General features: G+C 37.8%; 1 protein-coding gene across 15 annotated transcripts in view; it reads left to right on the plus strand.

The window, feature by feature from the left end:
- The window catches only part of ANKS1B (ankyrin repeat and sterile alpha motif domain containing 1B), a 1068238-nt gene that overhangs the window by 574875 nt on the left and 466212 nt on the right, over positions 1 to 27151 (plus strand). For 13 of the 15 annotated variants that reach the window (XM_021093000.1, XM_021093001.1, XM_021092994.1 and 10 more), the window contains exons 13-14: positions 14271 to 14860; positions 16895 to 16967. In XM_021093000.1, the coding sequence (XP_020948659.1) occupies positions 14271 to 14860; positions 16895 to 16967 (663 nt within the window). The remainder of the gene's footprint in view (positions 1 to 14270; positions 14861 to 16894; positions 16968 to 27151) is intronic. The other 2 variants (XM_021092998.1, XM_021093003.1) reach the window with 1 other exon arrangement.

Consider the following 27151-nt stretch of genomic DNA (forward strand, 5'->3'; position numbering starts at 1 on the left):
TATAAAGTCCAAGCCAGAGAGAAAAATGGAAAAGGGGAAAAAAAAAGAGTAGAAGTGAAAAAATATGAAAGATAAATAAATATCAAAATCTAAAATAGGAGAACCAAGTCTAAATACGCAAATCATCATCAAAATAAGCCTATCTTAGCTGAATTCAGCAGTTAAAAGGGAGAGACGATAGGATGTAGGAACACAAAACCCAGCTTTACGTGCTTTGACATAGACACATTTGTATAGCCAAGGGCACACCCCCACACAAAAAAGGTAAAGATGGAGGAAGTTTCATCTGAGAAATATTGGCCCAATAAAAGCTGATGTACCTATGTCAGTATCACACCAAATAGACTTTAGTACTGAAGGCATTACCAGGATATAGAGAGTCGCTATGAAATGATACAAGGTTCAGTCTGACCAGGAAAATATAAATAATTCCAAGGGGTAAAAAACCATAAGTCCACTAAAAGCTGAAAGACTTCAACATACCTCACCCAATTTATGGAATATTTTAACAGCTCAGTTAATAAATTTAATAAAATGCATACCTTTATATCCAGCAATTAGAGAATACAAGTTATTCTCTTGAAACATTGATAAAAGTTAATCTTGAGTTGACTGGCTATAACCATGTTTCTGTACAGATCAAAGATTAATTCATATACATGCCATTTTCTGACAAAATTTAGTTAAAGATACCCATGTATATCTCCACAAATTTGTAATTTAAATCATTTTCAAATAACTTGAGAAATGAATTAGGAGATGACATAATTCTAACTTTAAAATGTTTAGAATTAAACAAAAATATAAATATTAAATATCACCATAGTGCAAACAGCGTAAGTAGAATTTAGAAATTTTAAATCATTATGCTAGAAAAGAAGAAATGCTGAACACTAATGGGCTAGGTGGAAATTTAAGAAATTATATAACAAATGACCAACTTAGCCCAGAAAAGTAGGAGAAAATAAATGGAAAAGAACTGAAATGAATGGAATAGAAAACGAATAGACAAAGTCACAAGTGGAATATGTTCTAATACTTAAGAATGGATTACTTAGGTTGCAGACGCGGCTCGGATCCTGCGTTGCTGTGGCTCTGGCGTAGGCCGGTGGCTGCATCTCCGATTGGACCCCTAGCCTGGGAGCCTCCATATGCCGTGGGAGCGGCCCAAGAAATAGCAACAATAACAACAACAACAAAAAGACAAAAGACCAAAAAAAAAAAAAAAAAAAAAAAAAAAAAAAAAAAAAAAGAATGGATTACTTTCTAGTAAAAATTACAAAGAAAAAAGATTATACACGTAAAATATAACTATGTTACGAGTAAGACGAGATATAACTACAAATACTATATAAGATTCAAGAGAAAATAAGTAAAATTATGAACAGTTTTGTGCCAATGATTTTTTAATTAAATTTTATTGGAGTATAGTTGATTTACAGTGATGTGTTAGTTTCAAGTGTATGGCAACATGAATCAGTTATACGTATACATATATCCGTTCCTTTTCAGATCCTTTTCCCATATAGGTCACTACTGAGTACTGAGTAGATTCTCCTATGCTATGCAATAGGTCCTGTGTGCCAGTGAATTTTAATACTGAGGAGAAATGGACAAATCCTAGATAATTGTAACTTACTAAAACTTCACAAAGCTGCAGAAACTCTAATCCTACAGCTATTAGAGAAATGGAGTAAATAATTTATAATTTTCCCACAACAAAGACTATGTCAAGTCTAGATGATTTTAAAAGTAAATTAAATAGAGCTTTTAAGAAACAGATCATTCCAATCTCATATAAACTCCTGTACAACACTAAAGAAGTGGGAATTTTCCTCAACTAGTTTTGCGACTAGTAATCTTCCTATCAAAACTAGACAGCTTAAGAAAGGAAAAATTAAAGGCCTGTTTCATTCATGAACATAGATGTAAAAATTCTAAACAAAGTTCTAGCAAACCAAATCTGGCAGAATAGCAAAAGGAAAATTCAGTATGACCAATTCAGCCCATTAATATCCAGTTTGTTTAACATGAGAAAATATGTCATCCCCACTGACAAATTAAAAGAGAAAAATTACAGAGTCAACTCAATAGGTGAAGAAAAACATTTGCTGTAAACTCAATATTCAATCATGTTTGTTGTCAATTATAAAATTTTCAGCCAAATTGGCATAGAAGAGAGTATACTTAACCTAATAAATGGTATCTATCCAGGAATTAGAGCAAACATCATTTTTAAATGGGGGAGAGAAGCATTACCTCAACTCTTCACTCCCTGTTCTGGCATGTTACCTTGTAGTGCTGTAGAGACAGTGGCATTTACATCCTCACTCCATTTTATTGGGATGGACACGTGACTATTTGCCTGTCAGTGTGAGAAGTAGCAGTGTGCCAGTTCCTACAGTGAGGCTTGTGGAAGTATATCCCATATTTCCACTGTGGAAAGAAACCATCATGCAGCCTCTGAACAACCACTATACACTCATGAGATAATAAGAGGGAAGAAGGCAAGTGCTAGCTTAGTATTTGTCTGAAAAATTAATTGTTTTGATCTCAGGAGCCCCAAGCATCTTCAGACTACACTTTGGGAACAACTGCAATAGTGTGCATTTCCTATAAGCAGGTGCATTCTTACACAACCATGACACAATCAAATCATGAAATTGACATTAATATATTTGTCACCACCATCTAGTCATGTTTCAAACTCCTTACAAAATTTGCTAGTTTCCCCAATAATAATTTTTACAATGAAAGAATTTAGCTCGGGATTAGATGGCATTTAGTTGTCTCTTTAGTCTCCTTCCATCTGGAACCGTTCCTCTGACTTTCCTTGATCATCGTTACTTTGACACTTTTAAAGATTTCAGGGCAGTTACTTTGTAGACTGTCCCACAGATTGTTTATTTGATGTTTCTCCATGAGTAGATTTAGGTTATATATCTTTAGAAGGAAAAATCCAGAAGTGATTCTGTGTTTTTCTCATTTCACCCGATCAGGTGGGACATGATTTTGATTTGCTCTATTCCTGATGATATTCACTTTGATCATTTGATTAAGACAGTGCCTCTAAGACTTCTTAAATGTAGATTTACTCTTTCTCTCTTTGTAATTAGTAAGTATTTTGGGGGGGGGGAGATGATTTGAAATTCTTTAAATTTTACATTCCTAATCAAACTTTTAAATCATTCATTTATTTATATATGTTTATGGGCTAATGTTTTTCTATTTTAGTGAATGGGTTATAATCCATTACTGTAATTACTTACTTTGTTACTAAAATTGTCCTTAGTATAACCAGTTGGAGCTTGTTTAGCTGGCTTCTCTGAACTCTTGACATGCCTCTCCCTTCTCAGAGCACTTCTTTGCTTTCTGACATAAGGTATCCCAGGGACATCTTGCATTTTCTCTGCCTTGGCCCTGATATCAGTGGTTTTTTGATGGATCCCTATTTCTTTTAGTGGAAGTACATTTAGAAGCCAGGTCTGAGCTTTACCTATTGCTATTGGAACCTCAATTTCCCAGGCCCCTCTCTATGGACAGAGTTAGGTAATATATGCATGTAAATACATACATACACAAACACATATTTGTATCTATATCCATCTCTTTATCTATCTTGAAAATATTGATTATCTCTAATTACAATCCAATATTACAAGGTTCACTTTACTTTTCATATTTCTAACTCTCTCCTTAAACAGTGAGACACCTGGCTCCCATTATCCTTTCTGTAGTTGCTTATTTCATCAACCCCTGTGTAAGTAAGCAATCTTCCATATCTACTGCCACCTCTTTCTTGTGCTAGCTGAGATTTGACTTCCCGTGTGCCAGTTTATCTGTGAAAACACCCTGCTCACCCTCCTAGGACTCTGCCACCTTACAGGAGGCCATCCCCACATGTGGACACCCTCCTTTTATGGATGGGGCTTTGGCGTTCTATGCCAGGCCACCCTATGCATGAACTATTTCCTTTTCTGGATGGGGGCACCGTCCTCACCCTGTTTGGTTTTTGACACCCCTTGCTAGGCTGTTCCTCTGCAAAAGTATTCTCCTTACTTTGCTAGTTTCCCAACTCCTTCTGCCAGGCCACCCCTCCTGCATTGATTTCCTGGGCTCTGACCTTCTGTATGGGCCACTGTCTTGTGTGTACACCCTCTTTACCCAGTTGGCTCCAATGTTCCATGCTGAGTTACCCCCAAGCATGGACACCACCATTACCTTGCCTGGGATCTGATACCCAACTCCAGGCCACCTCTCCACTAAAGGTATGGCTGCCATCTCACTGGGCTCCATCTAATGACTTGAGGAGTGAATTGCTCATGGAGTCAAAGAATAAGGGGAAAGAAAACGACCAGCCGTCTCATATCTGAGCTCCTCTGCTTACAGTGTAGGTTGTTCTTTCAGAACTAATTATTTTCTTAATTTCTTTTAAATTTCAAGTTACACCTTTCAATTATTTGGGGCCATAGTATTTTTTGGTTTGTTTTCATTAGCTGTTAAACATTGATTTTCATCTCCTTTTTTTGCAATGTCTTTAAATAGGGTTCTATCAAAATCAGTTTCTGTTTCCCATTTTTGATGAGAAGAGATGTGCTGGACTATTCAGAAGAGGTTCCAGTGTGAGAGCAGGCACAGGCCACAGTAACTTCCCCTGCTTCATGGCTCAAAGACTTTCTCCTTTGTTGTTATCATGAAGTATTAAGAAATCTGGGTACTTCTCTGATTGGTTCAGAAAGCCTTCCTGCTGTTACCTCATTCTTTTTTTTTTTTTTCCATTTTTTTGTATTACTCAAATGAATTTATCACATCTGTAGTTGTATAATGATCATAACAATCTGATTTCACAGGATTTCCATCCCACAGCCCAGGCACATCCCCCCACCCCCCAAACTGTCTCCTCTGGAGGCCATAAGTTTTTCAATGTCTGTGAGTCAGCATCTGTTCTGCACAGTCTGTCCTTTTTTCAGATTCCACATGCCAGTGAAAGCATTTGATGTTGGTGTCTCACTGTATGGCTGACTTCACTTAGCATGATAGTTTCTAGGTCCATCCATGTTGCAAAAAATGCTGGTATTTTGTTCTTTTTAAAGGCTGAGTAATATTCCATTGTGTTACCTCATTCTTCTCCAAAGGTGCAAGCTCCTCGCCTTACAAAACAGGGCTCTCCCATTTCTACACTGTATCCTATTACTACATCCAAGGTTTCCCTGCTCCGGACCTCTGTCCCCATGCTGCTTATACTTTCCCAGTACGTGAAATATCTTTCTCCCTGAGATCGCTGGTGTTTCCACCCTGTTCAATTTGGATTCTGCTCCTAAAATTTTTTCTTCAGGGTGAGTCTCTAGTTTACTAAAAGCATGCATTTATTGGATGTTTCTGAGATTCTCAAGGGTCAAAGCTACTTTCAATTGCCTTTTTGCAGGTTTTTTCCTAGCTCTGCTGATTATTCTCTGAGTCTGTTGCTTAGCATCCTGCTTAGTACCAGGCCCTCTCTCCTTTTGGGAATCAGAATCCAAAACCAGGTTCTGGGTCCCATGACTTGCAGGTTCTATCATACCAGTTCTGGATCCTGATGCCATCACAGGACTTGGCTATCTATGCCCATCCACTTTCCAGGGCCATGTGGATACCTGCTTTATTGAAGATAACACTTGGTTTTGGGGTTTTTTTTGGGGGGGGGCTTGGTTTTTTTGGCTATCAGATACTCATTATGTGCTTATTTTATTCATTCACTATCTTATATATTGTTTTTATGAGGGCACTTGGGGAAATTAACTTTTAAAAAACACTGCATCATTGTCATGTCCTTGCCATCAGAAATACCAGGTGATCATTTAAAAGTGTAAACCAAATCATGTCAACGCTGTCCCATTCTAACCTGTGATGGTTCATTTTCTCTGTCACTTGAATGGTGCATGGCGGGCCCAGATATTTGGTCAAACATTATTCTAGGTGTTTCTGTGAGGGTGTTTTGGGATGAAGCTAAACTTTATTTTTAAAAATTTTATGTATGTATGTATGTATTTTAAGGCCACACCTGTGGCATATGGAGGTTCCCAGGCTAGGGGCTGAATCGGAGCTGTACCTGCTGGCCTATGCCACAGCCACAGTAATGCCACATCCAAGCTGTGTCCGACCCACACCACAGCTCTCGGCAATGATGGATCCCTAACCCACTGAGTGAAGCCAGGGATCTAACCTGAATCCTCATGGATACTAGTCAGGTTCGTTTCTGCTGAGCCGCGATGGGAACTCCTAAAGTTAAACTTTGAAATTGGTAGCCTAAGTAAAACTGATTGCCCTCCCTAATGCATGGACTTTATCCTATCAGCTGAAGGCTTGAATATAACCAAAAGGCTGATGTCCATCCTGAATGAGAGAGAATTCTTCCTGCCTGACAGTCTTTGAACTGGGACATCAGCTCTTTTTCTGCCTTCAGATTCAAACGAGAACATCATCTCTTCCTGGTTCTCAAGCCTACCAACCTTCAGATTGGGACAGTACCATCAGTTCTGGTTTGCAGGCCTTTGAGCTTGTGCTGGAACTGCATCTTTCTCTCTCTCTCTCACTCAGGCTCATTTATCACTCTCTCATCACACTGTTGTAGCCACCCTGGCTTTCTTATGGTTCAGAATACCCAAAAGGCAAGGTTCCCATCTTCTTCCCTCTGTCTGAAAAAGTAATTCTCATCCCATTACTTTGCTTTCTTTTATTCATAGAATTTACCATCATAAGAAATTATACTGCTTTTGATTTTCCTACAGTTGCCTCCTTCACTGGAATGTAAGCATCCCCAGGGTAGAACATTGCCTTTGGCACTTAGGACAGTGCCCAGTGACCAGAGGCATTTTATACATGTTGGTGAAATGAATTAAGAATTTCTGCTAACATTTATATGAACCCTAGAATTCCTGAGATATTTTTGATTTTCCAAAGAGGAATGCAATGACTGGTAGATACGTTATAATTTATTTAAAAAAATTTTTTTTATTTTCCCAATGCATTATTATTTTTTTCCACTGTACAGCGTGGTGACCCAGTTACACATACATGTATACATTCTTTTTTCTCACATTATCATGCTCCATTGTAAGTGACTAGACAAGAGTTCCCAGTGCTACGCAGCAGGATCTCACTGCTAATCCATTCCAAAGGCAATAGTTTGCATCTATTAACCCCAAGTTCCCAATCCATCCCATTCCCTCCTCCTCCCCCACCCCCTTGGCAACCACAAGTCTATTCTCCAAGTCCGTGCATTTCTTCCCATGGAAAGGTTCATTTGTGCCATATATTAGGTTCCAGATATAAGTGATATCATATGATATTTGTCTTTCTCTTTCTGACTTACTTCACTCAGTATGAGAGTCTCTAGTTCCATCCATGTTGCTGCAAATGGCATTCTTTTGTTCTTTTTATGGCTGAGTAGTATTCCATTGTGTATATATAACACATCTTCCTAATTCAATCATCTGTCAATGGACATTTGGGTTGATTCCATGTCTTGGCTATTGTGAATAGTGCTGCAATGAACATGTGGGTGCATGTGTCTTTTTTAAGGAGAGTTTTGTCCAGATATATGCCCAAGAGTGGAATTGCTGGGTCATATGGTAGTTCTATGTAGAGTTTTCTAAGATACCTCCATCCTGTTCTCCATAGTGGTTGTATGAGCTTCCATTCCCATCAACAGTGCAGGAGGGTTCCCCTCTAGCATTTGTTATTTGTGGACTTATTAATGATGGCCATTCTGACTGGTGTGAGGTGATACCTCATGGTAGTTTTGATTTGCATTTCTCTAATAATCAGGGATGTTGAGCATTTTATCATGTGCTCGTTGGCCATCCATATCTCTTCCTTAGAGAAATATCTATTCAGGTTTTTGTCCATTTTTCAATTGGGCTATTGGCTTTTTTGCTGTTGAGTTGTGTAAGTTGTTTGTATATTTGAGATTAAGCCCTTGTCAGTTGCATCATTTGAAACTATTTTCTCCCATTCTGTAAGTTGTCTTTTTGGTTTCTTTTTGGTTTCCTTTGCTATGCAAAAGCTTTTCAGTTTGATGAGGTCCCATGGGTTTATTTTTGCTCTAATTTCTATTGCTTTGGGAGACTGACCAGAAAAAAACATTTGTAAGGCTGATGTCAGAGAATGTTTTGCTTATGTTCTCTTCCAGGAGTTTGATGGTGTCTTGTCTTATATTTATATCTTTCAGCCATTTTGAGTTTATTTTCATGCATGGTGTGAGGGTGTGTTCTAGTTTCATTGATTTGCATGCAGCTGTCCAGGTTTCCCAGCAATACTTGCTGAAAAGACTGTCTTTTTCCATTTTATGTTCTTGCGCCTTTTGTCAAAGATTAATTGACCAAAGGTGTCTTGGTTTATTTCTAGGTTCTCTATTCTGCTCCATCAGTCTGTCTGTCTGTTTTGGTACCAGTACCACACTGTCTTGATGACTGTGACTTTGTAATATTGCCTGAGGTCTGGGAGAGTTATGCCTCCTGCTTGGTTTTTGTTCCTCAGGATTGCTTTGGCAATTCTAGGTCTTTTGTTGTTCCATATAAATTTTTGGATTGTTCGTTCTAGTTCTGTGAAAAATGTCATGGGTAATTTGATAGGGATTGCATTGAATCTGTAGATTGCTTTGGGTCGTATAGCCATTTTTACAATATTAATTTTTCTAACCCAGGAGCATGGAATATCTTTCTATTTCTTTACATCTTCTTTAATTTCCTTGATTAATGTTTTATAGTTCTCAGCATATAAGTCTTTTACCTCCTTGGTCAGGTGTATACCCAGGTATATGGTTTTTTGGGGTGCAATTTAAAAAGATACTGTATTTTTGTATTCCTTTTCTAATATTTTATAATAAAAGAATAAATTCCTTGTTTTCCATAATTTGTTTTCACCCTAACATGAAATTTGGGGTTTTATTGTTATTCAGGTATTTATATAGATGATAAATATCAAAGACAAAATGAGTTAAAAAAATATTGAACTGCTTGCTATTGGATATTTACTCTTACATTTCTTTGAAATGCTAATGATTCTTCGAATAAGTATCAAATTGGAATTCACACATATTTAGTTCTGTACCTTGGCATGAATATCCACTTGTCAAAAGAGAAGTGTGAAATTAAATGAGACAAGTAATGAAAAACAGTTTAGAATTTAATCTATATTCTTTGCCTCAATTTTATCTAAAGAAATGGTAAGAAAATGAAAAAATTATTTTCAGTGTATACTGTTAAAAATATACAAGCATGTCAAAATAATAATCTTTACTAAAGGTCTAATGTACTGAATTACTACTACCTTTCTTGGTAAAAATGAAACCCTCTAGATTAAAAATTATTGTTGTTAATAACAGAAACACATATTTAATGTGTTCCGTGCTACAGGCATTATTCTAATTCCTTTACTTTTATTTTTTCATTCATCTTCACAATGCTTTTAGTTATATACTGTTGCTATCATCATTTCCAGATGTGAAAATATAAACATTGCCAGAATTTATTTTGAAGTATGTATTAATTCTTCTTTAAATTTGGGATACAGATGAGATCAGTTATCTATTGCCATGTATTAAACAACCCCAAAACTTAATAGCTTAAAAGAGTAGCCATTTATTTAGCTCATGATCCTGGTAGGTGTTTTCTTCCATCTGAGGCAGATAATCTCACCTGGGCTTGTTCGTACAACTGTGGTCAGTTGTCAGGTTGGCCTGGGTTTGGTTGGTCCTTGACGGCCTCACTCACATTCTTGGAAGTTGGCTGGCCTTCAGCTGAAGTGACTGAAGTGACAGGGTGGCTAGTATATTAACCCTGCCTTTTTATTTGGGAGAAGGGGGGATTTTTTTTTTTAAATGCTTTGATATCTTAAGACCTTGCTGACCCTGCAGGCACTGGCCTTCCTTGGGCAAGCCGTTTTTTAGAGATAATAAACTCACCTGAAGATATACCTTTCATATGCAAACCAAACAATCCCAAACCAAACTCCAGCCATTTTCTTTATCAGGATCTCACACTGGGCCACTACCCACCTGCCCTAATCACAACACAGCCAGGTGCCAGACAACTAGGGACAGTTCCACCACCCAGAGCCTGCTGAAAAGGCTTGAACTAACCAATCCTGAACCTGCTGACCCTATTTTGTTCATTACTTCCCATAGACACTACCAGAAAGGCTCTTGCCTACCTTTTCCCCCATTTCTTCTGCCTCCTGAGTAATACTGGTATTCCCCCAGAGTCCCCCCCACCACCACCATGTGTCCCTTCCCAGCCCCCCTGCCCATAGCATGACATGCTCCCTCCTCTTGGGATCTATGACTATGACAATCTATCTTTTCAATGACAATTGTCTCTGAGTCTGCGAGCCTCATTATACTTGAAAAATAATAAAACCTACAATTTTATTTTATTTTATTTTTACACAATGAATTTTATTACATTTATAGTTGTACAACAGTCATCATAACCCAATTTTATAGCATTTCTATCCCAAACCCCCAGTGTACCCCCCCCAACCCCTCAACTGTCTCATTTGGAAACCATAGGTTTTTCAGAGTCTGTGAGTCAGTATCTGTTCTGCAAAGAAGGTCATTGTGTCCTTTTTTTGAGACACCAACATCAAATGCTATCACTTACATGTGGAATCTAAAAAAAACCCCTATAATTGTAAACATCTGGGTAATGTATCATTTCATCATCCAGCAGGCTTATTCCCTTAGAGGCAAGATTCTAAGAGCCCCTGCTTATATCATGCTTGCCCCTGTCCCATGGATCAAAGCAAAGCCCATGGCCGTACCTAGACTCATGTGGGAGGAAGGAATACAGGCTGCAAGAAGCCATTGTGGATTGGGGTCACAGCTGCCACCAGTCCATGAAACAGGCCTTTCAGGAAGTTTCATATCAACTTCTCATTGCCTTTGATTTGAGAAATCCTTAGGGTTTGGCCACTGAAATAATATTTGCCTTTTCACAACTCTTGGCAAAAAATTACCAACCATCATGATGCTAAGAACTTTTATTCAGAAACTTGGGCTTATGGGCTAATAACTAAATTCTTTTTTACTTAGAGAAGTGACTAATTGAGACTAGAGGACTTGGACAATATAAAGCATTTTGAATTTGTGATTATAGTTATTTTGGTCAAATCACACAGGGGATGGTAACCTAATGATTATATTCAAAGAAAATTTTAAATAATATTATGCCCCTGAAAATCTCATTATCATGAACATGATCATAAAACTCTTGACTTCAATTTACGTACTCTTTTTCTCATAATAGACTTACTCTTTTCAGTTTTTCATTTCAAGCTCAAACCCTTTAGCTTTCTTCAGCAACTTGCAAAATAAAATTCTAAAGTTCCTTATTTGAGACTTCCTCTTTCCTTCTATATTATTTACCCATAACTGTCATTCCATACCAACCTGTTTATGTTGTAAAGCATTATGGGGGATCCAACTAGCCTAGGAAGAAAAAAGAAAAGATAAATTGGAACAGAATGCCATATTTTATTTTCTTCTAATATTAACTAACTTACCTCCATGAAGCAGAAAAAAACTCTTTTAGTCTGTTTTCTTCAAATGCCAGAAATAGTAAAAAATAGGAGGAACATGCCTCTTCCCACAGAGTCTACGTGATTGTCCTTGAACCCCAGATGGCTCTTTTATTCTAATGGTAATATATTTTCAGAGTTCCTCTTGTGGCGCAGCAGAAATGAATCTGACTAGTATCTATGAGGTTGCTGGTTCAATCCCTGGCCTTGCTCAGTGGGTTAAAGATCCAACATTGCTGTGAACTGTGGTATAGGTTGCAGAGGCAGCTCAGATCCCGTGTTGCTGTGGCTATGATGTATGCTGGTAGCTGTCGCTCTGATTTGACTCCTAGCCTGGGAACTTCCATATGCTGCAGGTGTGACCCTAAATATTATATTTTCCAGGCCAATGGCTATGGGAATTTGATAGCCTTCAGTTTGAATCTCTGCTTACCTAATAAACTAAGTGGGGAAACTTCAACAACTTAAGTTATCTCCATGTTAATTTTCACTTCTAAAAATGGATACAGAGCTCCCTGGTGGCTCCATGGGTAAGGATACTCTGTTGTCCTTGCTGTGGCAGGGGTTCAATACCCGGTCCCAGGAACTTCCACATGCTGCAAGTGTGGCCAAAAAAAAAAAAAAAAAGATATAATAGTGCATAAACTCTGGCCTTGAGAGGGTGTAAACCTGCCTTGTCTCATACTCATGTCTCATGTTCTTTTATCCCAAGAAGGATCTCTGTTGTGAGGGGAGGGGAAGGAAGGAGTTAGCAAGGACGTAATGTTGCTATACTAGAAACGGACAGAGTTTTTATAAGATAAAGTGTTTTTAATAGTACTGGATGGTGCAGACTGTTTTTCTTCGAGACTGTTGTCTCTTGGACCTCTCCTCCTATCACCCTTGTTTCTTCCGTCTCAGGATACCACTGTGTTAGACCTAGGCAGAAGGTCTTCTTCATTTGGAAAAGCCAAACATTAACCAGGGTAAAGTCTGGGAATATGTAAAGCTAGGAGTATACCTGCTTCTATCAGCTCCAAGAGAGCGAAAAGTATATGGACCTGGGAGCAAACTTCAGTAACGGAATCAGTTTGTCTGTAGCATCCTTTAGGCAAATAGCTATTGAGACTTATCGTGGTTGCCAATTTGTTTACATATTCTGGCCAAATCCCTTTCTATCAAAAAATCATGATTGGTGTTAATCATTTCAGAGGATTGTTATGATGATCAAATGAGGTGATGTAAATATAACCTCTAATTCAGTGTGTAGTAAATAGCACATATCTAATAAATGTTACTTGTTAATTTATAAAAGCTTCGGTGCATTGAGTGTATAATAAAAACTAACTTCTTTAAAGTGTGAGTTAGCAAGTCCACTTTGAATGTGTTGTTATTATCTATTATACCTTCGGCTATATTTTACTTTTTCATAAGATTAGGTTATAAGCTTATTAGGTAATGTACCTTTTGATCATGGCAAATGTTTAGCTGAATATGAGTTAAAATGACCAATAAAAAAAAGTAAACGGACTTCCTTTGCTAATTTCTTTGGCCAGGTTTTTTCATAGTATGTCTTTAAAAGACAAATTAGGCCATTAAAAAAAGTGTGGTGTATTTTAAATCTCAGAGAACATTTATGTTTTATTTTAGAAAAAATTAAAGCAAAAAAAATATCATTTGCCTTTGGTTTCTTTTCTGCATTACATTTTCAAAGATCTGAAGAAACTAAATAACTAATGGTATTTCTTAGAAGAAGGAAAAAGATAGCTTTGTGTGAGTAGCTCAACATTAGTTTATTGTAAAAGAGTCTCATTTTTTAGTGATATTATGGATTGCATTGTTTGCATATGTTAAGCCTGAACAAATCATTTCTGTCTAAATCATATATTCTGGATAGAATTAACCTTAATTTTGTATTCAAAGTAACACTATCAGGATTATTAACCTGAACTTACTTCTATGTCTTTTCAGGATTTTGTTTTTGAATTTATTTGCTGGGAGAAGGGCAAAGGGATGTTGTTATATATGATCTTGATTTACCAGCCTGATGTCTTATTGCACAATGTTTTACTTACTGCAAGAGTTTGAACATGGGTGTCCCATTTTAAGAAAGTCTGATTTTGGGAGTTCCCGTCGTGGCGCAGTGGTTAACTAATCCGACTAGGAACCATGAGGTTGCGGGTTCGGTCCCTGCCCTTGCTCAGTGGGTTAATGATCCGGCGTTGCCGTGAGCTGTGGTGTAGGTCGCAGACACGGCTCGGATCCCGCGTTGCTGTGGCTCTGGCGTAGGCCGGTGGCTACAGCTCCGATTTGACCCCTAGCCTGGGAACCTCCATATGCCGCGGGAGCGGCCCAAAGAAGTAGCAAAAAGACAAAAAAAATAAAATAAAATAAAAATAAGAAAGTCTGATTTTGTTATCCAATATAAAACCTACTCCCTGGGGAAAATGGAAGAGTGTGGGCAATTACTCAATTAATACCCAATTCATACCTTTGAAATGCACCCTAAGGCATAGCAGGAAGATCTGATTCACACACACACACACACACACACACACATTCATTTTCTGCATAGCACTTAGGGTCATGAGTACTTCATAAAGTGAGGATATCACTGTGTAGCAATAAATCAAATGTTTGGACGCTGCACAAGTTCTAAAGGGCACTGCTATTATGTCAGGGCTTTCAGAGTCCTTTGTAAACAAGCATCCTGACCTTCTACTTCTCTTTTGCAGATGGTCTCTCTCAACAGCAGGACAATGATCCCCCCAAAGAGTATGATCCTGGGCAATTTGCAGGCCTTCTCCATGGATCCTCTCCAGCCTGTGAGTCCCCTGAAAATCCATTTCATCTCTACGGGAAAAGAGATGACCATGAGGAAGGAAAAGATGAAGTCAGTTTGGCAAATAGTCCTTTGCCTTTCAAGCAGACTCCCATAGAAAATAACTCGGAACCCTTGGTAAAGAAAATCAAACCCAAAGTGGTCAGTAGAACAATTTTTCACAAAAAAAGCAACCAACTTGAAAACCATACCATTGTTGGCACTAGAACAACGAGGAGTGGATCCCGGAATGGGGACCAGTGGATTGTGAACACGGGGGGCTTTGTGGAGAGAGCCTGTACCTTGGGGAGAATAAGATCACTGCCAAAAACCCTGATAGACATGCATCTATCGAAAAGTGTTTCTAAATCAGATTCTGATCTCATTGCCTACCCTTCAAAAGAGAAGACACCAAGAGTTAACTGGACCGAATCTTCAACTGCTGAACACTGTTCTAAAGGGAATTCTGAAAGAACGCCATCCTTCACTTCGGAATGGGAAGAAGTAAGTCAGGTCCTTCTTGTTCTTTGGGTAAAGCTTTAGAGTTGAGGGCGTTTGAAGGGAAGGATTTTCAGCTTTTTAAGTCTTTCAAGGAAAAAAAACCTAACAGACACACATATCTCCAAGTAAAAGGGAAAGTTTCTAGAAGTAATACATGATAATTTCACAGCGAGTATAAAAACCAACACAGTTTCACTCATGAAAGGAAATCTATTGTTTCCATAGAAATTTATATCAAGCAGAAGTAATAACTAGCTATAAGATACAAGAGAATGTTCACTTGATATCCTGCGAAGCATTGCAGCTGACAAATTGAGAAAAATCTTTGTATTTTTGTTGCTCTGTATCCTTTTGCTACTTGCTAAACTATTTGCCAGCTTTCTTTAAAGTATCTTACATTTTTAGAAGAGCCTCTTATAATCGTAATCTTAATGATAAGCAGAATGATCTGGCCCTTCTCCAAGTACCATACCAAAAATACAAATTACTTAATAGTTCCCATTACAACTATAAGGGAGACATTAAAGAAAAACGTGTCGGGGTCCAGTATCACCAATTTAAGCTCTACTTCAAGACAGTCTCTAATTTTACATAATTATTCAGAAAGTACATGTCCTAGTGAAGTTATAAAATATCATCCTTTGTCCCCAGGGAAGACTGAATCATAAAGTAATGAAGTTTCTTGATTTTTCTTGAATTTCTTCAAAAAATGGGCCACATTCTTCCTTGGCATTTCATTCTAATGTGTCACATTTTATCTCTCAAAAGACTGTGCCAGTTAGATTAGGTTTTGAAGCACAATAGATCACTATAGTATTCTGAGAACTGGAAATGGAAGTGGTTCTGATATTGACATCCTGAATTGCGCTGTTTGAGAAAATCACTTAATCTCTCTGCATCTGTTTCAGGGTGAACAAAATGGGACATTTAAGTAATGCTCATTGTCCTTTCTGAAACCTGCTGTCTTACTAAGGTTGCTAGGATGGTGAGGAGAGGGCTTAAACCATGAATGGCTAAAGCTCAGAAAGTCATGTATTTCTATCAAGTCCATAGCAGTAGATCGATAGTTTGAGTTGACCCATTTCTTATATTTCTTAACTCTGTGGATAACATCTGAAATCCTTTTTGGAATAAAGCAGGATTAATTAACACTTAACTTATCTGTTAGAGTCAAGTTTTTTCTATGCCTAGATTCTTGTGATTACACGCTGCAAATCAGCGTGTGGCTGGTGAAACCACTTAGCAGGAACTTGGTTCCAAAGGCCATGGTTCACTGGTCAGATGAGATGCAGGCTCTCAGATAGAAGAGGAAGGATGCCCGAGAGGATGGGCATTGTCACATGAATTTCTCCTCAGTTCCTTTCCCATCTGTGTGTAAAGCACACACCATTTCTAATTTACTGACCTGTGCAGGTCCAAACCAAGTTCATTTTAGGAAACACAAAGAAAAGGCAAGCAGATTTTGAAAATTTAAGAAAGGGAAACATAATTGGTGTTTCGAAAAGCAATTCAAAAGATATTTGCCTTGCTTTAAACCTTTCTTTGTCAGTCTCTTAATGGTGCTACTGCCGTGGTAATGATGTCAAGAATATATGCTTCCGGCATTTGAAAGTTATTTTAAAATGCAATGCTGTATGCTAAGTGAAATGAGTCAAATAGAGAAAAGTCAATACTGTATGATATCACTTATATGTGGAATCTAAAAGATACAACAAACTAGTGGATATAATAATAATAATAAAAAAAAACAACAGGCTCAGAGATATAGAGAACAAACTAGTGGTTACCAGTGGCGAGTAGGGTGGCTCTAGGGGTTGGGAGTTAAGAAGGACAAACTATTGGCTATGAGATAGGCTCAAGAATGTATTGTATCATACAGGGAATATAGCCAATATTTTGTAATAACTGTAAATGGAAAGTAACTTTTTGAAATTATATAAAGATTAAAAATAAAATTTTTAAAAAGAGAAAGTAAATTAAATTGGAATGCTCAAAGCAAATGTAATAATTCATTTACATGGCTTTTGTTTCTCACAGATTGACAAAATAATGAGTTCCATAGATGTTGGAATTAACAGTGAACTTGAAGAAATTAATGGTGAGAACACAAGTAAGGAAACTGCTCCTCTATGTTGTCATGAGTAAATGTGCTCAAAACTAGCTATATAATGATAGGAGTCTATAGATAATTTCATGTTTTGTCATAATAATAGTTATCTACAAATTATTTTCTTTCATTCGTATCAAAAACTGTGACCTCTAAACAACATTAATTATAAGTATATTGATGTAGCAAATTGAGCGATTTTTCCCTATGTGCTGTTTTACTATGCCAGTTAACATGAATGAAGTTTCAGCTTTATGTAGAGCTAAGTATGAAACACTTCAAAGTGTGGCAGGATATGATGACGTTACACTGCTGTTTCTCATTCCGTGGCATGTCCCACTCATCCTGGCCACAATGGTTCACAGTATGGCAAGAATTATGTGTTACTCAACATCTCGTGCCCCAGAATACCCAGCAGAGTGTCTCAGAAAGAGTTCGTTCTGCAGTCATTATTTAATATGTATTACCTTTCCAAAGTGTTGTTTTCTTCCCTTAAAATATTGTTTTCGTCTCTACAATTAAAGCTCAGAGTGGAAGTCCTTTTGAAACTTAGTAGTGATGGGTGATGTTTCTGTGGAGATGATAAGATTAAAGTCTGCAAGAGAGAAGCCTAAGTATATCATAGGATCAGCAGTCGCAGGTCTTGGGGGCCCTTTGATCGTCGCCAGAGCCTTCTAAACCGTGCTCCAAGTGACCATTAAGCACAGGAAAGGTGGAGAATGGCTCTCTTCTGGTGCACTGGGCCTGGGTAGACAAGGAGAGATATTGAAATCTGGGGTTGTGAATTCTCTGATGGCCTAGTGGTTAAGGACTTGGTGTTGTCACTGCTGTGGCTCGGGTTACTGTTGTGGCTCAGGTTCGTTCCCTGGCCCAGGAACTTCCACATGCCCTGGGCATAGCCAAAAATAAAAATAAGAATAAAAAAATTTTAAAACATCTGAGGTTGCAGCCACTGAAGGGAATATTCAGGTCTAAATGAGACCTTTGTAGGAGCACCGCACTCATTTCGCCCATGCTGGGACAAGTACGAACTTACATAGTTCTATTATCGCTGGGCTTCTTGTTGATTAAGTGATAATTTTTTTTAAAGACTAAACTTTTTTTTCCCTGAAATGTGTATTTGTTTTAGGTTTTGTAAGCTGAAAAATTATGAAAAAAGTGCCAAAATTGTGTGCACTTGTTTAGCGACAAGGGTGACATTAGCTCTGTGATGGCAGGTATAACTAGCTCTCTCAGATAGAAATGCTGATAGACATAGGACTTTTCCAGTATCCAAAGAGCTAGCCTAGGAATGTATGTTGCTATGTAGGTCTTTTAGACATGCTTACAGAATAAGTTCAAGAAAGTTGTAGGGAAGTTTCCTTGTAGCACAGTGGGTGACAGATCCGGTATTGTCACTGCAGCAGCATATGTTGCAGCTGTGGCTTAGATTCGATCCCTGCCCCAGGAACTTCCATATGCCACAGATGTGCAAGAAAAGAAAAGAAAGCTGTAGGAATGAAGATTTCTGACTAATGTGAAGGTAAGCATTTATCTTCTTATCAATAGGAAGTTTCCTATTACTGAGAATATTCATGGAGAGACCTATTCTCTTTTGGACGGACTGTGTGATCTTGAACATTAATGTTCTGAAATACTTCAGATAATTCCATAGAATGGTGAAAATATTATACGCACACGGTTACAATGAAAATAAAGGTAAATGTTAAAAGTGCCACTCAGGAAAAAAATAAAGAAAAGGTGCCACTCAGGTGAAGTCACCTTGGAAGGTCATTTTAACGGTAAACAAATCCACAGATTAGGTCCCCTTACTTCTTTCTCCCTTTTCGCCTCTCAGATCACCATCCTACCCACTGCCTTCCTTTGCAAGTAGAGACTCAGTCCCCAACGCATCATTACTATTAGCAAAGACTGGTTCTGTATGCGCCTTAATTTTCACTTCTTAATTACACACTAATTACGTTACTAAGCGGTTGACCATAGCATGGGCCACTTGCGAATTAAAGCTTTCCTGGGCTGCAGGCTTTTCCCTCTTGAGACTAGAAAGACCTAGAGAGGTGATAAACTGCCCCGTGAAAATGACATTGTACAAACAACATGCTGGGTACTCAGTGTAGTGAGGAAAGTAAAATAAAGAGTCAGACAGATGTGAATTCAAATACCAGTTCTGGTATTGACTAGCTGCTTGATCTTAGGCAACTCACTCAGTTTTCCCATCAACAGAAATGGAGATCTTAATCTAGGATCACTGTGGAGATGCGTGCCGTGGTTTGTAAGTAGAGTCTGGCACGTATAGACTTGCATTCAGCCTTAGCTCTCTCCTGCCCTACCATGAGGGAGATGTTGTTTTGGACACGGAGGGCGTGTCAAAGTAAAGACACATCAGCCCTTCTTTTAAGAACTTTATGGCATCAGCTAGTCTCATGATCTCCATGTAAAAGGTACTGTATTCCCTGGAATCGTGGCATGTCAATTAGAATGCAGATTCTAACAAGCCCGGCCGTCAGTTGGTACCAGAGAAGAGTAATTACTAAAAGAGAGCATAAAACTCCAGGGTGCCCTGGCAAAGAGGAAAGAAAAATCTAGAATGTATTGATTTAAATGTTCTAAATTATTTTCATAAAATCTAAGTATTCTCTCTTTGCTTGACAATGAGGAAGAGATGTGCAGTGAAATCAACAGGAGGTAAATTTAGAGTGAGCAAGAGGAAATACTCCTTTACCTAGTATATTTTGTCAGTGTCTAGAATTTTGTTTTGGAAGGCCACTGAGCCAACCAAGCACTGTGCCTGGCTTAATCAGAGCTGCATGGTTTTATGAGCGTTTACTATGTTTGTTGCTAAAAACCTCAGAAGGTGATTGGAAAAATAAATTCATTAGCAATGGAGATACTTGATGGATCAAGGATCAGCATTAAATTTTCCACACTCTTGCCCATTTTGTTTCTTTGTTTTTGTTTGCTGTCCCCAAACCCCACTTGCATTTTCAATTTTAGGTGTTTTTGTAAACAAAATATTTATTGGTCCAGGAAGGGATTTAGAACTCTCATCTTCATTCCTAAAAATATGAACCAGCTCAAAGTTTGAGCAGTTTCTACGAGTCATGCAATTAGTTCCACTCACAGAAATCAGTTTTCTCTCTCTTTTTAAAAATTTCCTCAGCAATTATATAGTAGTTTGAAACTTAATCTGGTATCCGCAACTGTCCAGGACTAAGATAGAAATAAAAGTAAATAACATTTACTGAATTTATTTTAAGTCAGTCCCTTAAGTTCTCACTGAGACTGATATTAATGGATGATTTTCACAAACATAATGTCAGGTTTTCCACTTGAAATCAGACTTAAGTGCCAAACAATTTGGCATCTGCAGTAGGATTAAATGAAACTGAATACCTCATTTTATGTAGAAGATCCAGTTCTTTGGTTATACTGTCTCTGTGATATGATATTCTATGTCATCATGTGCTCCTATGGACAGGATTTTTCCAGAGAATAGGTTTTGAGGTTAGACAGACTTGGCCTCGAATCCCAGTGCTGTACTTCAGCTTTGTGAACCTTTTTGATCTCAATTTCCTCCCCCTGTAAATTCAGATTTTTATCAACTACCTCACAAGACTGCTCCAATGTTAAATCATACAATTATACTACTATAGCCTAAAACATAGCAGGTGATCATGACCTATCTCTCTAATTAGATTGTATACCACACAGGAAGATGCTTGGGAAATCTCGCTTTTATTTTTGATTTTTGAAAATTGTGGTTAAGATATAACTGTTTGTATTCCAAGCTGCTTTCATGTGGAGTCTCTCTTGAAGTTTTATTTCTTAACCGTTGTCTTTGTATCACAAGGAAGCACTTTCAAGTTCGGAAATTTACCATGTGCATTGGAACGACTTCAAACTGTCACACATTCCAAGAGTCTGGTTGATGATCTTGAGGAGATTGAGGGGTCACTGAAGTAAAGGCAGTAATTGACTCCTTGGGACCTGCTTATCGTTACTCAAGAGCAAATTTACAGAGTAACAGGTGCCCAGACTTGACAATGCAGGGCTGGCAGATAATCTTATAAATACCCTCTTATGTCTAAACTGGCTTTAATAAGCTCTGCTACACAAAACAGACCTTAGGTATTTGGACCGTGTTAGATTGACCTCAGGTCCTTGAATATAACAAATCATGTTTAGTTAAAAGGTAATTTTTAAGGCTGGGATTTGTTGTGTTCTTGTTGCTATACTTACGGCTAAATTGTATTCAAAGAGAAATATTCTTATCTTTTAGAAATCTACTTTTGCCAATATATGAATTCCATCTAAATCATAATGATAAATGAAACTGCTCTAGAAGTTATTTGATATATTGTTCGTCTGATTAGGTTACTCCAGGTCTAAAGCCCTGAAGACAGCAGGTCTTCTACAACTAGTTTCCCTTCCTTCTGAAAGCGATAGTTAACATTAATCCACAACCCTTCTGCTAAGCTTTTGCTCCTCTTCCTCAGAGAGGCTGAGGTCCACGTTACAGCATGGAGTTCCTTATAGCCTTAGAGACCCTCCATGGAGAGTTTCTAGGAATTTAGGAACTCACTAAGGCAGAGTGATTGTCTCTCTCCTCCTGGTTTAAGCTCCACGTTCTCTCTCGCCCAAGGAACAGAGAGAGCTCACATGGCCCTTTCCTCCAAGAGGGTATCTTTCTGAGTGGCTAGGGCAGGCATCTGCACAGCCCCAGAAACTGCTGCTCCCTGATGTTTTGGTGGCTTCCAAGCCCCTGATATCTGCAATACTTTACCACCAATGCAGCCAATAGCTGTTCTCCTGCTGAGGTTAATGATGGGAGCATAATTCCTCAAACTCTAGGAGAACGCTTTTTTAAAAATGTATTTACGGTTTCCTAAAGTTGCCCTGTTAAAGAAACGACAAAGACGAAAGAAGCTCAATTGTATTTCATTCTTACTGTGTGCCAGATGCTCTGCAGCTTGTCCTGTGAATATTTTCGCATTAGATTTTCCAAATAACTCAGTGAAGTATTATTATAGTCATTTTGTAGATGAGGAAAGACTCAGAAAGAGTAAGTAATTTGTTAAAATCAACTGCTTCAAACATAGGTGTGTATCTTCCTGAAGTTCATACTCCTTTTAATATAGAAGAGCAGAAGCCAGCCCTTTGCTTCTTTCTCTTTAGCTTAATTCATACTCACATGCGCTATTAGGAGCCAGCTGAGGAGTTTCAGTGTAAAACCAACCATTTCCTCTCGGCAAAGCCTAGCCCTTGGTGTGGAAGGCTTCAGCTCAAACCCCAAAACCCTCTCAAAGCCTAAGCCCCATGGTCATATATTTAAATGAATCACAACTGAATATCTCCTGCCTCCCCAAAGTAAATGCATATGCTAATAATGTCTTGGGCTTCACTTATTTTCAGAGAATTTTCCTTGCTTCCAGTAATATACTTTTTTCCATGAGTGGTTAAATTGCGCATAAAAGCCTCTCTGTGAAATACTTTGCAACAAGCATAATTTATTTTTGATTTTTATTTCTTTTTACAGCACTATTTTTAATAGAACTAACTGGGGAAGGTGGGTAGTGGAATACATTAGCACACAAGTACACTGTTTTGTCTAAATCGAGAGAGGACTTATTTTTATTATTTTTTTATATAACACTTCACTGAGGAACTTAGGGTTTGGGTTTTTTTTTTTTTTTTTTTTTCCAAATAGATTAAATCTAAGAAATCCCTTAATAGAATAGCCATGTAACAATGTGAATTACAGTGATCATTGGGCTAGCATGAGTTAACTAATCTTTATCAAGAGATAGTGTTTCATTGACCAAGCAATTTTGTTCTTAGCACAGTACACCCTAAAATTTATTTATTTAACATCACATTCCAAATAGTCATTTAAAACTAAAATAACCTACATGGTATAGATTTTGATCATTAGAATGTGGTTGAAATTCTCTGGTTTTGAAATTACAAGTAGTAGATATGAAATTCAGTTTCTCTTAAGTATAAAACAGTTGGGGCCTAATATTTGCCTATGATGTATCCATAATTAGAACTGGTACAACTGTTTTTAATTCAACAAAATAACCTTTAGAAAAGGCCTAGAGAAGTGATCAAGTGTATCCTTCTACTTGTACTGAAATACTTTGTGTCATCTTTCACATGTGATCGATCACTCAGCGTCTGCTCCCCTGTTTCCAATGATGATCACTACTTCCAGAGACAATGTATTCCATTACTAGGAAGCTCAAATTGTTAAAAACTATTTTTATTTGAGTCCCTTGCATCCTTTTTTCACATAAAAATTTTTCCAATGAAACAAAGATGGATATTACTAATATAAGTATTTTGGGGATATGGCTATTTTATTTATTTATTTTGGTTTTTAAGGCTGCACCTGAGGCATATGGAATTTCCCAGGCTAGGGGTCATATTGGAGATGCAGCTGCTGGCCTACACCACAGCTCTCAGCAACACTGGATCCTTAACCCACTGAGTGGGCCCAGGGATCAAACCCACATCCTCATGGGTACTAGTTGGGTTCGTTTCCACTGACCCACAACAGGAACTCCTAATATTTTTTTGATAGACCACCCCCCTTGTTCATTCAAGACTAAGCTGCAGAGTCTTTTTTGCATATACTTTAAAAATACTAGTTAAATGACTTTTATGTAAATGTCAGTGCATTTTACAAAGTCCACCAGTAACAACCTCTTACTGATAAGAGAGTAGAAGGTAAAAATAATTAGGAATACTTTGAAATATAAATAATAGACCTTCATAAGTTATAGATCATCATAATGATTACTTTCAGATAAAAATTTGTTTTCCTAAAATATAATGAATAATAGAGTGATAAGCATGGGTCACTTACCTATGAGAAAAACTTAATAGCTTCTACTGGTTGTTTCTATGATACACTCTTCTGGTAACAAAGGGCTTCTTATCTACTAGTATTTTTATACTTAAGTGTAATCTTCTAGAGAGTTATATAAATTCAAGGACAATGATATCTACCAGTATCACTTGTAAGAATACGTCCTAAACAAAGAACAGGACAAGAACAAAATGTGTGTGCATAAAGATGTTCATTTTAGCATTATTTATGATCATTTAAGAAACAGAATCGAGCCAAATAACCACTGATAGAAAATTTATAAAATAGGAGTTCCCACTGTGGCTCAGCAGTTAACAAACCCGACTAGCATCCATGAGGACACGGGTTCAATCCCTGGCCTCGCTCAGTGGGTTAAGGATCTGGCGTTGCTGTGAGCTGTGGTGTAGGTTGCAGACGTGGCTGATGTTGCTGTGGCTGTGGCATAGGCTGGCAGCTGTAGCTCTGAGTCAGTTCCTAGCCTGGGAACCTCCGTATGCTGCAGGTGCAGCCTTAAGAGGACAGAAAAAAAAAAAAAGAAAAAGAAAATTTATAAAATAAGTTACTGTAATTCCTTATGATGAAATGTTAAATATATAATTAAAAATGACATTGTACCTATATTTACTACCATGGAAATATAGCTGCAATATATTATAAGCGAAAAAAGTAGATAACCAAGTAAATTATAATCCCATTTTTTAATACACATGCATAAAAAAGATCTGGAAGGACATATGCAAAAAAGTTAACTGTGGATATCTCTGGGTAAGATTATTAGTGATTTTTATTTTCTGCCCTCCTAAATTTTCTGAAATTTTTATAGTGAGTGTCTATTTTATTTTCATTGTCTACATCATTCAACAGAAAAAGTATATGCCAGTTTAGTAAATAAATAAAATGGTAAACTGCAATTTATGCACAGACACAAATATGCAAACATATATAAGACATGAATTTGCGAACATATAAAACAATATTTTTATATGTGAAACATACAAATGTTATAGCTATCTGTAGTGATAATTAAATTTTGCCAAGTGAATACTACTAACGAATACATGATTAAGCTTTTTATCAGTTTTGGAGTTCCCGTCATGGCTCAGTGGTTAACTAATCCGACTAGGAACCATAAGGTTGAGGGTTTGATCCCTGGCCTCACTCAGTGGGTTAAGGATCCCGCATTGCCGTGAGCTGTGGTGTAGGTTGCAGACGTGGCTTGGATCTGACGTTGCTGTGGCTCTGGCGTAGGTCAGCAGCTACAGCTCTGATTAGAGCCCTAGCCTGGGAACCTCTATATGCCACAGGTGCAGCCTTAGAAAAGACAACAACAAAAAAAGGAGAAGTTTTTTTTATCAGTTTTGAGTTAAAATAGGAATGTTTCAGTAGTTTCACAAAAGGGATTTATTTGACTTATTTTTATTTCTGTTACTGCAAAAACTATTTTTAAATAACTACAGGACTTTTTAAAATATCTATAACCCAACCCCTGATCAAAATGATTTTTTTTTTCTTTTTAGGGCCACACTTGCAGCATATGGAAGTTCCCAGGCTAGGGGTCGAATCAGAGCTGCAGCTGCTGGCCTGTACCACAGCCACAGCCACAGTCACAGCAATGCCAAATCTGAGCTGCATCAGCAACCTACACGCAGCTCATGACAGCATAGGATCCTTAACCCACTGAGTGGGGCTAGGGATCAAACCTGCATCCTCAAGGACACTAGTCAGGTTAGTTACCACTAAGCCATAACAGACACTCCCAAAATGATTTTTTTTCTTTTGTCTGTGTCCTGGTCTATGTACATATTCTAGTAACCTTCTAGCCTTTGTCTATATGCACAGCTAATTTTTACATATTCATAATATAGGTAGGATTTTGCAATCTTCATTTTCACATACCATTTCATAAAATTCCCTTTTCTTACTTTTTATTCTTACCCCCTTGCTTTATCCCTCATGTGAGTATCCAGTATTAGTGAGGTATATATACTCCCACTTTTCTTCAGTTTCATGTAATCACAAACAGAAAGAAGATACATAGAAAGGTCAATAGATATTACCTGTGGTTTAAAAACATGAAATTATGCTATATATATTTCTCTGCAACTTATTCTTCTCATTAAACAATAATTATAGCCTCACTTTACTTTTATAATCTGTAAAGTAAATATGAGGGAGTTCCCGTCGTGGCGCAGCAGAAATGAATCCGACTAGGAACCATGAGGTTACAGCTTTGATCCCTGGCCTCGGTCAGTGGTTTAAGGTGTTGCTGTGAGCTGTGGTGTAGGTCGCAGACGCGGCTCGGATCTGGTGTTGCTGTGGCTCTGGCGTAGGCCGGCAGCAACAGCTCCGATTAGACCCATAGCCTGGGAACCTCCATGTGCCACAGGTGCGGCCCTAAAAGAGCAGAAGACAAAAAAATTAAAAATAAGAATACTAAAAATAAAAATGAATAATCTATGGAACCAAAATACTCTGGTGAAGTTCACCCTTGGAGAGTAAAAGAGCTCTGATCCGATTACAACTCCTACCTTTGCTCTACTTTGCTGTGTGACTTGGAAAATAATATCTCACAGTGAACCTCAGTTTCCTAATTTGAACATAAAAAGGTAGGACTTGATCCATTCCAGCTCTGTAATTCTATGACTCATACTTTGATCTTTCATTTTGTGGGTTATGCTTTGGCAGAGTGTCCTTTAAAGCTTTCCACTTCTTAATTTCTTAAGGACGAATGACCAATAAATCTCAAATATGAGTATTTCAACGAGGTTCTTCTAGGAATGTTGCCAGATCCTCATTCTACAATGCTTATAAGATAGATTACCATCATAAATGCCTATTTTAATTGATAGAGGCCTATGAGATAGGTAAGTTCTTTGGTTTTATGTGCAAAAGTGACTGTCTCCTAAGCATCTCAGCTCCTTTCATAAACCTCATCTCGTGCTGACTTGTAGGAGATTTAAATGACTAGCTGAAATCATGTGCATTTTAGTGACGTGAGTGGGATTAAATGCAGAATTTCCGATACTGTACTTTGCCTGCTTCTTGAGTCCACTAAGCTTCTTATAAAAATTTTACGGCAAAAAAGGAGTTAGCATTTCAATAGTGTATACTTTTCATTAGGTTGCAGGTGCCAGCCAGTGCTCATTTCTTAGCCACTGACTTGACTTGACCAAACTGTGGCCATCCCCCCCCTCCCCCCCGACACACACACAGAGGTGCTCGAACTTTGGCTTGCCCCCACATCAAAGCAAGCACTAAAATACAGACCATTTTCTATAAGAGTTGATTCGGAATCAGCTGCCCACAGAAACTTTTC

This window comes from Sus scrofa, chromosome 5, assembly GCF_000003025.6.
Source record: "Sus scrofa isolate TJ Tabasco breed Duroc chromosome 5, Sscrofa11.1, whole genome shotgun sequence".
NCBI lineage: Eukaryota > Metazoa > Chordata > Mammalia > Artiodactyla > Suidae > Sus > Sus scrofa.